At 42.6% G+C, this 13,345-nt stretch overlaps 3 protein-coding genes across 3 annotated transcripts in view; 2 read left to right on the top strand and 1 right to left on the bottom strand.

Annotated features, from left to right (window-relative positions):
- ift88 (intraflagellar transport 88 homolog) overlaps window positions 1-5,567 on the top strand; it is a 34,251-nt gene extending 28,684 nt beyond the window's left edge. The window contains exons 22-24 of the mRNA XM_079276838.1: window positions 858-921; window positions 4,360-4,467; window positions 4,829-5,567. Coding sequence (XP_079132964.1) covers window positions 858-921; window positions 4,360-4,467; window positions 4,829-4,950 — 294 coding nt within the window. The 3' untranslated portion in view covers window positions 4,951-5,567. The remainder of the gene's footprint in view (window positions 1-857; window positions 922-4,359; window positions 4,468-4,828) is intronic.
- Window positions 5,568-5,934: 367 nt separating this feature from the next.
- il17d (interleukin 17d) lies at window positions 5,935-7,809 on the top strand. Its single transcript, XM_079276905.1, has 2 exons — window positions 5,935-6,677; window positions 6,966-7,809. Exons 1-2 carry the CDS (start codon window positions 6,379-6,381, stop codon window positions 7,267-7,269), a joined length of 603 nt encoding a protein of 200 aa, XP_079133031.1. The 5' UTR covers window positions 5,935-6,378; the 3' UTR covers window positions 7,270-7,809.
- Window positions 7,810-7,953: 144 nt separating this feature from the next.
- Window positions 7,954-11,750, bottom strand: eef1akmt1 (EEF1A lysine methyltransferase 1). Its single transcript, XM_079276904.1, has 5 exons — window positions 11,710-11,750; window positions 10,925-11,058; window positions 9,996-10,078; window positions 9,549-9,835; window positions 7,954-9,382 (listed from the first exon to the last, which is right to left on the bottom strand). Exons 2-5 carry the CDS (start codon window positions 11,054-11,056, stop codon window positions 9,252-9,254), a joined length of 633 nt encoding a protein of 210 aa, XP_079133030.1. The 5' UTR covers window positions 11,057-11,058; window positions 11,710-11,750; the 3' UTR covers window positions 7,954-9,251.
- Window positions 11,751-13,345: the final 1,595 nt, after the last annotated feature.

Below are 13,345 nucleotides of genomic sequence, written 5' to 3'. Positions count from 1 at the left end.
TCCAACAGAAAGACTCTAATGTTACATTTATATCCAAAAGAAAGACTCTAATCTTACATTTATATCCAAAAGAAAGACTCTAATGTTACATTTATATCCAAAAGAAAGACTCTAATGTTACATTTATATCCAACAGGAAGACTCTAATGTTACATTTATATCCAAAAGAAAGACTCTAATGTTACATTTATATCCAACAGAAAGACTCTAATGTTACATTTATATCCAACAGGAAGACTCTAATGTTACATTTATATCCAAAAGAAAGACTCTAATGTTACATTTATATCCAACAGAAAGACTCTAATGTTACATAACTTGCTGACACATTATATCTGTACTTTGTGTTTGGAGTCCATGGAGACATTAAAACTCACCTGGAAAATAACAGGAATGCTTTTAGTCCTCAAGAACTTTGTAGCGGTGCACTTCAGCCCCTTGTGGCCGAAATGAGTACAACAACAACAACAAGAACAAGGCTTCTCAAGGCTTCCGTACTTTTCTGTGTTTCATTATGTAAACATTGTGTCTCCGTCTTTGTTGCTAACTGCTCATTGCTGAGGTGTACACGGGACATTATACCCGTTTGCTCATTTATTACGGTCAAATTCCACTTGAATTTGTATTTAAATGTTTCTGCTCAGCTTTTGTTTCTAAAATAGTTTTCGACTGACTTAATTAACACACGGAGAGACTAAAAGATGTCTCCAGAATCCAACAGTCTAGCATGAAATGTGTTTTTATTCACCACAGAATCCTGATCTGATTAAAAGCTTTATAGCGTAAAGACATTTTATTTAGATTAAAACCTTTTTATTCCTAATCCCTCCCTTCTTCTTCTTCCTCTCTTCCTGCAGAGGGTGAAGTCGGGGCGGGAGGGCAGTGCCAGAAGTCGGCGAGAAGGAAGAGACGGCAGCGCCGGTGAGTCTGCCGTCACCAGAATACACCAACATACAAAGATCCGGCTGTGTGTCGGTCCGGAGGGTCCGGAGGGTCCGGAGCAAAAGTAATTCATCTGAGAAGTCTTCAACCGTCTGAGAAGTGTGGACTTTAAACATCAGCTCTGTTTGGGACACTTTTAAATGTGTCTCTTTATTACACGACGTTTTGAGATCAAGAGCTTAAAGCTAGAATTGTGCTTGTTCAGCTTCTGACGTTTTCTATTGAAAAGTAAGGCGCATCTCAGGAGACATGGGGGAGAAGATCTCATAGACGGGTGAACTATTTCACTCTCCTGGGACCGAGAGATGCGCTGACTAGTTAGTTCTAGTTCATGAACAGGAAAATCATCAAATGCAACGCCCGGTATTGTTCTTTTCCAAATGACTGTAGCGTCATCAGGACTCTAAATGCAAAAGTTGTGCGAGAGAACTCAAACATTTCTTGTGAGAACATATTCGTTTTGCGAAAGAATGCAAAAGTTTTGCATGAGAACCCAAAAGCATTTCTCTATCTATTGGTTTTTTCTGCCATGTCCCTTCAGGGCCTCCGTAGAAAAGAACTTGTAGATTTTATAAACGACATTTATCATTTGAGAAGTTAGATTTGGTTGATTTTGAGCACTGAAGTACTAAAATATCAGTTAAGCCGTTAAGTGTGTGATACTTTCTTTGTATTCTGGTGCTTTAAGTCAGAATCAAAGGCTATAATCAGCACTTCCTGTCCGTCATCACCTCTCTCTCCTGTCTGTCGTCCACACATGCTGCTGGACACTCCGGTGCTCAGCTCTCCGAAGAAGGCCGGCGTTGTTCCGGGTATCCGTCCACACGCCGCTCCTCTTTAGTCTTCGGGTTAAAGTGCACGAGAGCAGCTGTTGTGGGATTGTGGATGTAGACGCTGACATGGAGCCTCATCCTGTAGGATGAGAGTATTCAGGAGCTCCAGTAGGAGGGAAGTCTGATCACTACAGATACACAACAAGCACACGTTCTCTCAGACTGGCTGCTTGGAAGTTGGCTCATCGGCAGATTTCTAAACGCAATCCAGACGAACTTCCAGAGCTGCCGAAAGCTGTAAACGAGGTTCAGCTTTGAGCTCGCTCTCTTGTGCAGCGGAGTCCTTTGCTGTAGTTAAATATATACATCATGCACCTGCTGATGTGAGTTCAGCCTCACCCTGCCAAGACTTCCATGATTCCTCCACGTCCAGATACATTACATCAGTCAACCTTGTTTTCCATTCAGTTTCGTGCTGCCAGATCTGTATCTGGGTCGAGCGCGTTTGTACCCTTAACTGTTGCTTCTGACACGTTTTGAGTTGCTCCACTGAACCTGAAACCCTCTTCTCACTTTGTTGCGGCTCATCAGAGGTGGATGTGAAAGCAGGTGAGAGAATGAAAGCTGCTCTCAGCTCTGTGTCATCGCCTCTTGTTGCTGTTGGTGTTCTTCTTCGTGTGCAGTGATCTTCATTCCAGCGCTGTAATCTTTCTTTCTGCTCCTCCGACTCTTCATCTGTTTTCTCTCTCGTGCTTCCTGTTCGCTCTCCAGAGTCTAAACTACTGAGTCCACTGTTGGACTCGGGGAGAGGTACGTAAAGTTTCTGCTTCTGGACTCTGAGATCTACACACAGACACACACACAGACACAGACACACACACAGACACACACACAGCCACACACAGACACACACACACACACACACACAGACACACACACACACACACACACACACACACACACACACACACACACACACACACACACACACACACACAGAAACACACAGAGACACACACACACACAGACACACACACGCACACACAGACACACACAGATCGCCCACTCTCTGAGATATTTGAGTCGAACCTGAAGTGCACCTGAGAGTTTCCCTCTCTTCTGTAGTGGCTGCATGTTTTCAGCCTTGTGAAGTGAGTGTGAGTCCACTTTGTTTTCCTCCCCTAACTTCTGCCGTTCTTATTCTCTCTGTGCAAATAACTTGCAATAACACTTCAAAATGTTTTTCCCGAATAAGTTTGAGCATGAAAGTGAGTTTCAAAAGCCAGAAAGTTGAGTCATCGATATCGATCCTCGTCTCTGAAAAGGAAAAAGAAAACTTGTGAATTATGAGCAGAACCATTTCACCGTTGATGGTGGAAACTGTTGCACACGATCATTCTCAGGTCTGGCTTCACGTCTTGTGTGTCATAAGAGAGAGAGAGAGAGAAACCAAACCACCGCTGAGTCCAGGAAAAGAAAAGTGCCCAACGTGTTGCGGCCTCGTGCGACATGATTCTGGATCCTGTGTTCCAGCTCTCCTCGCTCTCCTCGCTCTCCTCGGCTACCTGGCAGCCAGATGTTTGCTGCTGTTGAGTGTAATCACATCTGTCCTTCAGCTCACTGCAGCGCTGCGTCCAAACCTGCAGCACAGACACCAGATAGTCTTGCTCAACGACTCATTTAACTCAAATTCTGATTTGGTAAAAAACTCAAACCACATATTTGTGTTTGGAGTATAAAAGGACATTTAAGTAGTTTGGTGTGAGGCTGATCTGTAGCGTACTTTTTGTTATAATTACCAATAAGTACGAGCTACAACCCCCCCCACAGACGAGGTTCTAGGTTCCAGGTTCTGGGTTCTGTTTGGCTGGTAGAACAGTGACAGCAAGGTTAAATACGTTTCACACGTTTTCAAACATTAAAATCTCCAACAATGATGCAGAAAGGAACCAAAAGAAGACCAGAAAGACCCAGATGCTGCTGCAAATACTGGTTTTAATATTATTATTCAGTGGGTTTTACTTCCCATCTAATAATTAGCGTTCTATTGAATATGATTTTATCGAGTGGGTTTTATTTTCCGTCTTTGTCTATTTTCCTTTATTTTAAAGCACTTTGTGCTGCATTTGTATGAAGTAAAAACATAATATTTTATGCTTAGTCTTGATTTTGTTTACTTTGTATCATTATCACCACTCAACGTCTTGTCTGGAGAAATACTGCTGATTTATAGTTTATATATTTAAATGTTAGACAAAAATATCCTGTTTGAAATTTTTGTGAAAATGTGTGTGTGGCGCTGTGTGGGTTCGCCAAGACAAAACACACACACACACGCACACGCACTCTCACACACACACGCAGACGGTTCATGAGGTCCTGTCTCTGTCTCACATCTCCACCATGTTGACTTTTCACAGTGTGAGATAAAAACCTCTCAGTCTGACCTCCGTGAGTCTTTGAGTTCTATTCGTTTAGAAATGTGTTAAAGATCCAAAAGTCACGAGAGGTTCTCACGCTTTCATCTGGCAGCAGGAGGAGCATTGAAACAGCGTTTCTACTGTCAGAATGAGCTCAATATGCTCCACAATGTGCTTCTTTACGCGGTGGTTCTGAGTGTGTGTGTGTGTGTGTGTTGATGCAGACAGCGGCCGCAGCAGCAGCAGCAGCAAAGGAGAGCGGCTGAGCGCCAAGATGAGGTCACTTCCTGGTTCCAATGAGCCCTACGAGGCCAGCAGCCCAAAGGAAATGGGTGAGGAAGCGCTTTCTCTCTCTTCTGGAACAGATGACACGACACAAGCTGCGGCTCACTTATTCTCCCTTTCATCTTTCAGCCATTTGTGTTCTTCACTTTCACTTTAACCACCAGTCTCACATATTTACATGCACAATAAAGACAGTGAGACGAGCCGCTCAGCAGTTTTGATGAATCTTGCGTATTCTTGTTGGTAGTCGGCTTTCTGTTTGTAATAACTGATGATTTAAATATAGACTGTATGGAGCCAGTAGTGGAGATGAAATGCTGTGTGTTTGGAGTACGTATCCAACCGAGGCGTGAAGAAGCTCTCGTGACTTTGGATGAAAGTAAAATCCTCCGCTGCTCTCGTGTGCAGATGCGTCCTACGTGGACCCTCTGGGGCCTCAGATGGAGAGACCGAAGACGGGGGCCAAGTGGCGTGTGGAGGACGACGACTTTGCAGACGAAGAGCTGGGAGACGACCTGCTGCCGGAGTAGCTGCCGTCATCGTCACCCTAACCCATCGGGACCTTTGCTCCTTTGTCACCAAGAGCACAGAAACAACGCATTTCATGCTCTTCAGCTAAAAACACACAACACACATGTTACAGGGTGAAGACCTCCGTGAGGCTCCACTGACTGATGTTCCACTTCTGAGTCACATGGAGTGGATTTTAGCATTCTGGATTTCTTTTCCACTCTTTCACTTAGAATGACTGAAACAATCACAAAGCAGCTTTGAACCTTTTCTGTGAATGTTTCCGTTCATATCTGATGACGTGTGTAGAGATCGAACATCTTTCTGGACAAACTGTTCCTCTCGAGGAGGGAAACGAGTTCCTCTCACACAACAGCGGCAACGCCCCGAAACACAAGGCGCGTTTAACCGCAGCGCTTTAGTCACGGAGCCAAAAACTCTGTGTGTGTGTGTGTGTGTGTGTGTGTGTGTGCGCGCGTGCGCCCCGCGAGCCGTCTGGAAAATCCATCAACACGATACAACAGACTTATGTAATCCGTTCATTCCACGTCCTGTTCAGTTCCATTTGTACATGTTGTACTTATTTGTGGTTTATTATTTTCTTTCTTTGTCGTTTGTTTGTAGAATTAAAGGAGAAAATATTTTACATGTTCAAGAAAGAGCCTGTTTGTTTTTTCTAGTAGAGAAAGCTCACTAACAATCTGAGTTATTAATGTTGATTATTTTAATGAGGCAGCAGATTAAACCGAAGATTACGTGGAGAATAAATTGTATTAACTTGAGCTTTAAATGTCTTTTGACTTTCATTTAACGTGACGGAAAGACTGACACGTTCACGTTATTTTAGCATTTCAGAATGATTTGTGGTTTGACCTCGAAGTGCTGGATCTTTGTGGCGCTGTTGATCCAGTGTGTCTGTGAGTGAAGAAGACTGGTGTGAAGCCAGGAGCCAGCAGTCTGGACCTCCCCTCCCCTTCAGGTTGATTTAGACTCGTTCTGGATCTCACTGTTCCAAACGCTTCCAGCGGGTTTTACGCACACGTTGGGGGAGAAAAGCAGGAAAACTCATTTTCTCCTCTGAAACTGAGAGCAGCAGGTGTGCAACTTCTAACTCGGTCATTATTTATAGTTCTGATGGAATTATTAGTCCTGGCTGGCAAACACTGTGGACGCGCTTTGCCAACATGTTTCCCTGGCGGCGCGCCTGTGCCTCGGTGTCCCAGACAGGACTGAGGACCGTTTCCTGCCGCGGACTCGCCGACGGTTCACTGGATTATGACCGGTTGACGGTAAAGGCTGTGTCATTAACGGAGGAGGCCACTTGTGTTCTGATAATCTGCAGGTCGGCTTTTTAAGAAAGACAGCGAAAGGGAGTGCGCGCGCACAGAAACGTTTTTTCAGTGGACACACGCATTTTGGCGCAACGCCGTACCGAGAAGCGCTCCGTGATGCCGCATCAGACCCGCGTCCTGCTGCTGCTGCTGCTGCTGGCCGGCTGGTCGTCCGGGGCTCGCCGGGTACGAAAGAAGGCCGGTAGGACCCGGGCTTGCCTGGACCTGCCGGAGGAGATCCTGGAGCAGATGTTCGGGCGGCTCTCGGTGGGAGTGATGAGCGCTTTCCATCACGCGCTGCAGCTGGAGCCGCAAGACAAACTCAACCTGACGTGCCCGACCACCGCGCGCTCCCCGGCCGGCAGCAAGACCCGCCTCCCGGTCAACCTGCTCAGCATCTCCCCCTGGGCCTACAGGTGAGAGCAGCAGCGGAAAAGGAATAATATAGAACATAACATTTTGCTAGAAATGTGCAATATTTCATTTGCATTGAAAAATATTTGTATTCAACTTTTACATTTCCAAACAAATCTTTTGGATTTCTAAACAAACCTTTATTTTCTAAACAGAACTTTTGGATTTCTGATTTTCAAATAAAACTTAAATATCAGATATTTATTTCACAGTTTGATTGAACAAAGACACAAAAGTAACTCTACAGAGAGCTGGAGGAAGGAATCAGCTGATGAACTTTATTTTTGCAGGATCTCATACGACCCGGCCCGGTACCCCCGCTACATCCCGGAGGCGTACTGCCTGTGCAAAGGCTGCCTGCTCGGCCCGTACGGAGAGGAGAGCGACCTCTACCGCAGCACGCCGGTCTACGCTCCCTCCGTCATCCTCCGGAGAGCGGGCTCCTGCGCCGGAGGCCGCCACTCCTACACGGAGCTCTACATCTCCATCGCGGTGGGGTGCACCTGTGTGCCGCTGCAGGAGACGGACGCCAACCAGAGTCTGCAGAGACCACAGCCCAAAGCCGGACGCCTCTCTGCAGCAAAGACGGCATGAAGGAAGCCGGGCTGTGGTAGTCCTGACACCTTTCTACACCTGATCCACTGACGTGACGCTTTGAACCATTGAGGAGTTCTATCTGAAGCAGAAGCTTCTAACTGAGTGTGAACAAGCACACATTGAACATTTGACCTAATCAACATCTCTGAGAAACCTTCATCTGGACTCTTTGCTTTTATTTGACCCACTTTCATTCTTGACTTGGTTTTGAAGACCTTTGGACCCAAACTTGATGTCTTGACTACAATTATGCAAGGATACAAACTCTAAAGTGATCTGGGGAGAATAAGCCTGGAAACATCCAGAGTAGATGCAACTGAAGGTACAGTAGACATCGCACCAGCTCGTGTGTCTGGTGCCACGGGGAGTTTGCTTTTATTTGCTCGGGTTTTGAGGAATGGAGGTAGAAATCACAAACCTGGACACACCAAAACATCTGCATGGAAATATGGACCAACCAATAGAATGCAATGCCTCGTTATTAATCAATGATCTGATCAATGCTGCCACCTGCTGGTGTATAAAACTGCAAGTTCATTCATTCTATTATTCTGACACAACTCGACATCAAAACAAATATTCCAGATCATTGTTTGTAATTCTCAAACTGTCAGTTTGCAGGTAGTTGTCTCACTTCTCCGTCGTTTTACTAAAAGAACAGAAAACGCTTTTATATTTCCTGCTTTCATGTTCAGGATGCAGCAGCTGGTTGAAGAGATCAGGAACCAGCTGCTGTTATCGGATCATTAAAGGGGAAAGAAATAAACACACAAGCTTTATTCTTCCGGCTTCTCTGTTCAGGAACAGTTGGTGCTTCTGATGAGGCGTCAGACAGGAATCATGAAGTTAAATGTGATGTTTTAAGGTCTCTTTAAAAACATTTCCAACAGGTTACATCAGCGACACTTTAACCTCGAGCTCTAAGCCTGTAACACCCACACTAAGAGTATCTGTGCAACCACGTCTATTTGAATAATGTTGGTGTTATAATAAAGGGAACACTTGTGAGATTTATTCAGATGTGTAAATATCAGTATATATGGTACTAGTTAAGAGTAAATGAAGATGGCACACAGCACAAATGAAAGTTTCAGGTTCGCCGAAAACAAAAAGCACTTTCAGGATGATTATCTCCTCGATGATGCAGCTGCAGGGCTAAACCTCCCAAATCACAGCACAACACGTGACCAGTCTCTCTGCAAAGGTTCACTCTGATAAAGTGATTATTGACCTTTAATCCGGTTAAAGGTGTTTATTCTCTGAGACCCGTTACAACTCAGCTACATTCTTCCATACAGTTCAGGGACGCACAAGACACAGGTTTAATGAAAAAGAACGTCAATCAAAGCAAATGAGGCCAAAGTATGCCGAACTTATTATTTGTATAGATTTCTGCTGGATCCTACATTTCCCACAATGCATCTGTTTAACATGTGTTTCTGCGAGAGCCTTCTGATGCCCAGGTCCGTAACGCACACAGGCGCCGTGTTAGAAACGTGTCGTCTCCAAACCACGCCCCAAACTACCCCGATGACATCACCATGACATCACCAACAGACGTCACGTGGCCGGCGTAGTTCTCCTTTAACTGACTGATATTCAATAATCAATAGATCGATACAGAGCTGTGTCATGTCAGGAAACAGTGAACCATGAGAGCCGAGGATCACAAAGTCCAAAACGCAATTTAAAAATGATATAAATCACTTTGGAGAAATATTTGGCTTTTTTTGTTTTGTTTGATTAACGTCGGAAACTATCAACCAAAATTGATGTCAAATCGTTTTCCGTGGGTTAAATAATCATTTTCGTAGAAAGCCAGCCGGTTATCAAACATCCTCTCATGAAGTCTTTGAGTCATCAGACTGAATTCCACAGGTCAGAGTTCATTTCTTGATTGAACTCCTCGTTTCCTCCGCTTCCCTTTGACTCCCCGACAGGAAACAGGAAACAGGAAGCAGCGCTCATGTCCGAGAGCTTCAGGACAGCAGGCGAGACGGATAGTTGACAAAACAGCGGAAGTCGTTGGACAAGTTTCTGTTGTGTTCCGGGAGGAAGCGGCACATGGTGACGCCCAGAAGCTCTTTGGCCAGTTTCTCCATCACGGCTCCTTCAGGAACAGAAACAGAATAAAACAACACAGGAAGTCATCTGTAGCTGCTCCATGTCTCAACTAGAACACAGGGTTCACTATTTAACAATAACCTCCCCTCACCTGCACACATGGTTATTAATAACCTCACCTGCACACATGGTTATGAATAATAAGCTCTCACCTGTACACAGCAGCACCTTGCCTTTGCTCAGGTGCTTGGCGGTCTGGGACACTTTGCGCAGACATTCCTCGGAGAGGTACGGCGGGTCGGCGAGGACGACGTCGAAGCTCTTCGGGGCGACGCCGTCCAGACGCAGCGGCTCGTTGTAGTCGTAGAAGACGAAGTCGTCGCCGTAAGCGGAGAAGCGGCGGTCAAACTCCAACACGACGGCGGAGACCCGGTCGGAGCCGACCACCGCGCCCTGCTTCAGCTTCTGGTACACGCTGGGGGAGCTCACACACGCGACCCTGCAGGGAACACGACCACATCGGGAGGCTGCCTGACGGCGGAGGGGAAGCTTCTACTGGTGCTTTGTTGAGATTAACTCTTAAAAAGTGTCTCAGTGTGAGTTCATAATGTTTGTGGATGTGATGTTATTAATACAAGTCATCTTTTACATCACTTTACCTGCCTCCCTCTCCAGCTTCTCGTACGGCCTCCTCAGCCAACCGAGTCGCCGTCTCGTCACTGTACCAGAACTGACTCATACTCTGGAGACACAAAGGCAACTTTATTTGTGTCACGCACACATTTCAACATGCAGAGTGCTTCACACAAAACCATGAAAAGCATCAAAACATAATCAAGAGAAAAGGAGATTTAAAAACAATGAAACATTAAAAACAGTGTAACAAACACATCAGCGACATGTGATGCTGCACAGAACACACTCATTTAATTCACTGACATTTAAACATTTAAACCTACAAACAATATTGTCAATCTGATGCAATCTGATGCCACTCCTGACATTTTTTAAATTTTAGAAATGAAGATTTATTTTTTTTACATTTGTTACATTAACTGTGAGTTAATCTGTTGATTGTTTTGATTACGTGACGTCTTCACGTTTCCGTTTGTCTGACCGACAAAACAAAAATATTGAATTTTCAAAAATATAAAACAATAAGACTTACCGGTAACAATAATAATTGTAAAAATAATAAAATAAAAATATATTTGGACTTTTAGTTGCGTAAACCACTTTTGATTAAAAAAGATTTAGTTCACAACAAAAAGTCCCAAAAAGAGGATTCCTGTTGTGACAAACACTCAATCATTTAGAATCTCTAATTCCTTATTGAAAACGAACTAAAGACCTGGGTTCACCGAACAAACTGCAGCTTCACCTTTAGTTCTACATCGTGCGTTATTAGTTGATTTATGTTTTGTATTAATAACTTGAATCTATGAAGTAACTAAAGCGTTTACCTCTGAGAAGTAGAAAGTAGCAGAATACCAAGTAAAGTACAAGTACCTCACAATGACACCACCGTGTCCATGAACACAATAAATGTGTGTACATTAGTAAAACATGTGTGTTTGTGTCTGCTCACCCAGTCCTCCTGCAGCGCTCCCACAGAGAAGCGGTCTGATAGCGTCGAGCTGCTCGTCTCGCTGTAGAACTCCTGCAGAGCGCAGAGAGCTTCAGCCGACAGCGCCGGGACGTCGTCGTCGCTGTCGCTCATGACTGAAACACGCAAAACAATCAATATTATGTTTTCAGATTCGTAATAATCCAACTGATCGACAAATATTATTCTTTAGTGTCGGTTTCACATGTTTCTCCACACAGCAGGAAACTTATGGAAGCATGAAAGAACAACACTGAATACATAAATATATATATCAATATATTTATATACAGATATACAAATATATATATCAATATATTTATATACAGATATACATATATATATATATATATATATATATATATATATATATATATATATATATATATATATATATATATATATATATATATATATATATACATATATATATACATATATATATATATAAATCATTTTTAAATGGGTACTTTTACTTTTGATACTTTAAGAATATTTTGATGCAAACACTTTTGCACTTTTTACTTCAGTAATATTTTAAATACAAGTCTTGGAACAGAGGATTTGTACCCTGTAGTGTTGTGATTTTTACTGAAGTAATTCATTTAATAAAAAGTAATTAACGTAGAATATCTGAATATTTCTTGAATGAATATTCTGTAAATAAACTCATTAAATACAGAAACCTTCACTTGTGAAGTATCCGCTTCTTACAACAAACACAGAAAGCTCAATCATTTATAAATGTAGGATTAAAGTGAACATACCTGATCAGCTCTCCAACGCTGCTGTGTTGTGAACGTGGGAATGGTCGCGGAATGATGACGTAGCTACAGAGAGTACGGACTCTGACGAGCGACAAAATACTCGTCTACGCGCTTCGTCTATCTGGGACCAGACTGTTTCATTCTCCAGCTCTGTCTTTGGTTTTTTAATCAGCCGATAAACACATGAGATGATTCTTTTTCATATGTTAGAAAAATATAATATATATAAATTTGGATAAAACCTGAATTTTATTTTAAATTTAATAATTATTGCAGAGGGTTTTGGATAATTTGCAGATGTACAGTCAGGGACCTGTAGATCCTGTAGACGTGTGTGATCATATCTGAATTCAGGTTGTTGGGTGTAGTGCTGGAACAAAACTATATACATTTACTGAAGTACTTGTACTTTACTGAAGTATTGTGTTCTCATGCCACTGTGGGGGAAAGAGACAAATATTCTTTCTACAATACAACATTTAGCTGCTTTACTAATTAAGACATTTTTACAAACAAAACATATGAAAAGCTTTTAAAATAGATTTTAAATTAACTAAACTCAACAGTTTATACAAGTAGAGCTGAAATGTTCAGTTAATTGATTAATTTGTCGACTTACAGAAATTAATTGGAAAATATTTAATGATTAAAGAAGTCATTTTTCATACAACAAATTGCTGGTTTCAGTGCCTTTTAATAATGTTTTAGTAATAATATTGATTTATGAGTAATAATGTTGAGGTTTGAGGTAAATGATCATTGTGAAGATGTCACTTTGGGCTCTGGATAATTGTGATGCCATTTCTCACATTTTTTATCAATTCATGGAGAAAATAATCAGCAGATTAATTCGTAGTGAAATAATTCAAAAAGTAAGATCCTGCTTTTACATGAATGCACGAGAAACACTCGTCTAAAGACGTAATATACAAAAGAACAGTCACAGGTTGAATACTTTTAACTACATTTGACTGATTATACTGATACTTTTACTCTGTAACGTAAGTATTTGTCCTGTGTGGCATTAGTACTTCCTCTACTCTCAGTTAATCATCAGTCAGTGTATTTTTCCTCCGGATGCTTCTGTGTTGAAGAAACGTGCGAACAAAGTGAAAAGTTACACGATAGAAAAGTGAAATCAATAACTTTATTCCTTCCTAAAACAATGGTTGCACTCTTATAAAGGAGACGGAGGCCAGAACGTTTTATACAATAACTTTATGTACACTTTTACACGTCATTAACAAAACCAGTTGAGTGCTGCGAACGAGGAGGTTCTCCAACACGATGCTGCGACAAAGTGGCTCTGCTCCTTTTATTTGGTTTGTTGTTGCTCATTCAGCTCAGTCTCTGCTTCCAGTGTGTGTGTGTGTGTGTGTGTGTGTGCTGCTGTAGAAAAAAATACAACAGGAAGTAAATCTGTTAAACTTTAGCGGTCCGATCCTCCGACGAGCCTTCTGGAGTCCCGGAAGAGAAGAAGAAACTGTCGACATAATACTAAGATCCAAAACACAGAAGAAGAGAAACATCAGACGCAGGAAGTCGCTCCTCCTCCTCCTCCTCCTCCTCCTCCTCCTTCTTCTTCTCTTCCTGCCGTCCAACTGGCAGATAAAAACATTTCATCATGTTTTTGTAT

Source organism: Melanostigma gelatinosum (assembly GCF_949748355.1).
Source record: "Melanostigma gelatinosum genome assembly, chromosome: 10".
NCBI classification, from domain to species: Eukaryota; Metazoa; Chordata; class Actinopteri; order Perciformes; family Zoarcidae; genus Melanostigma; species Melanostigma gelatinosum.
Note: the sequence above shows the minus strand (reverse complement) of the source record. Positions and strands in the feature narration are given on the sequence as shown.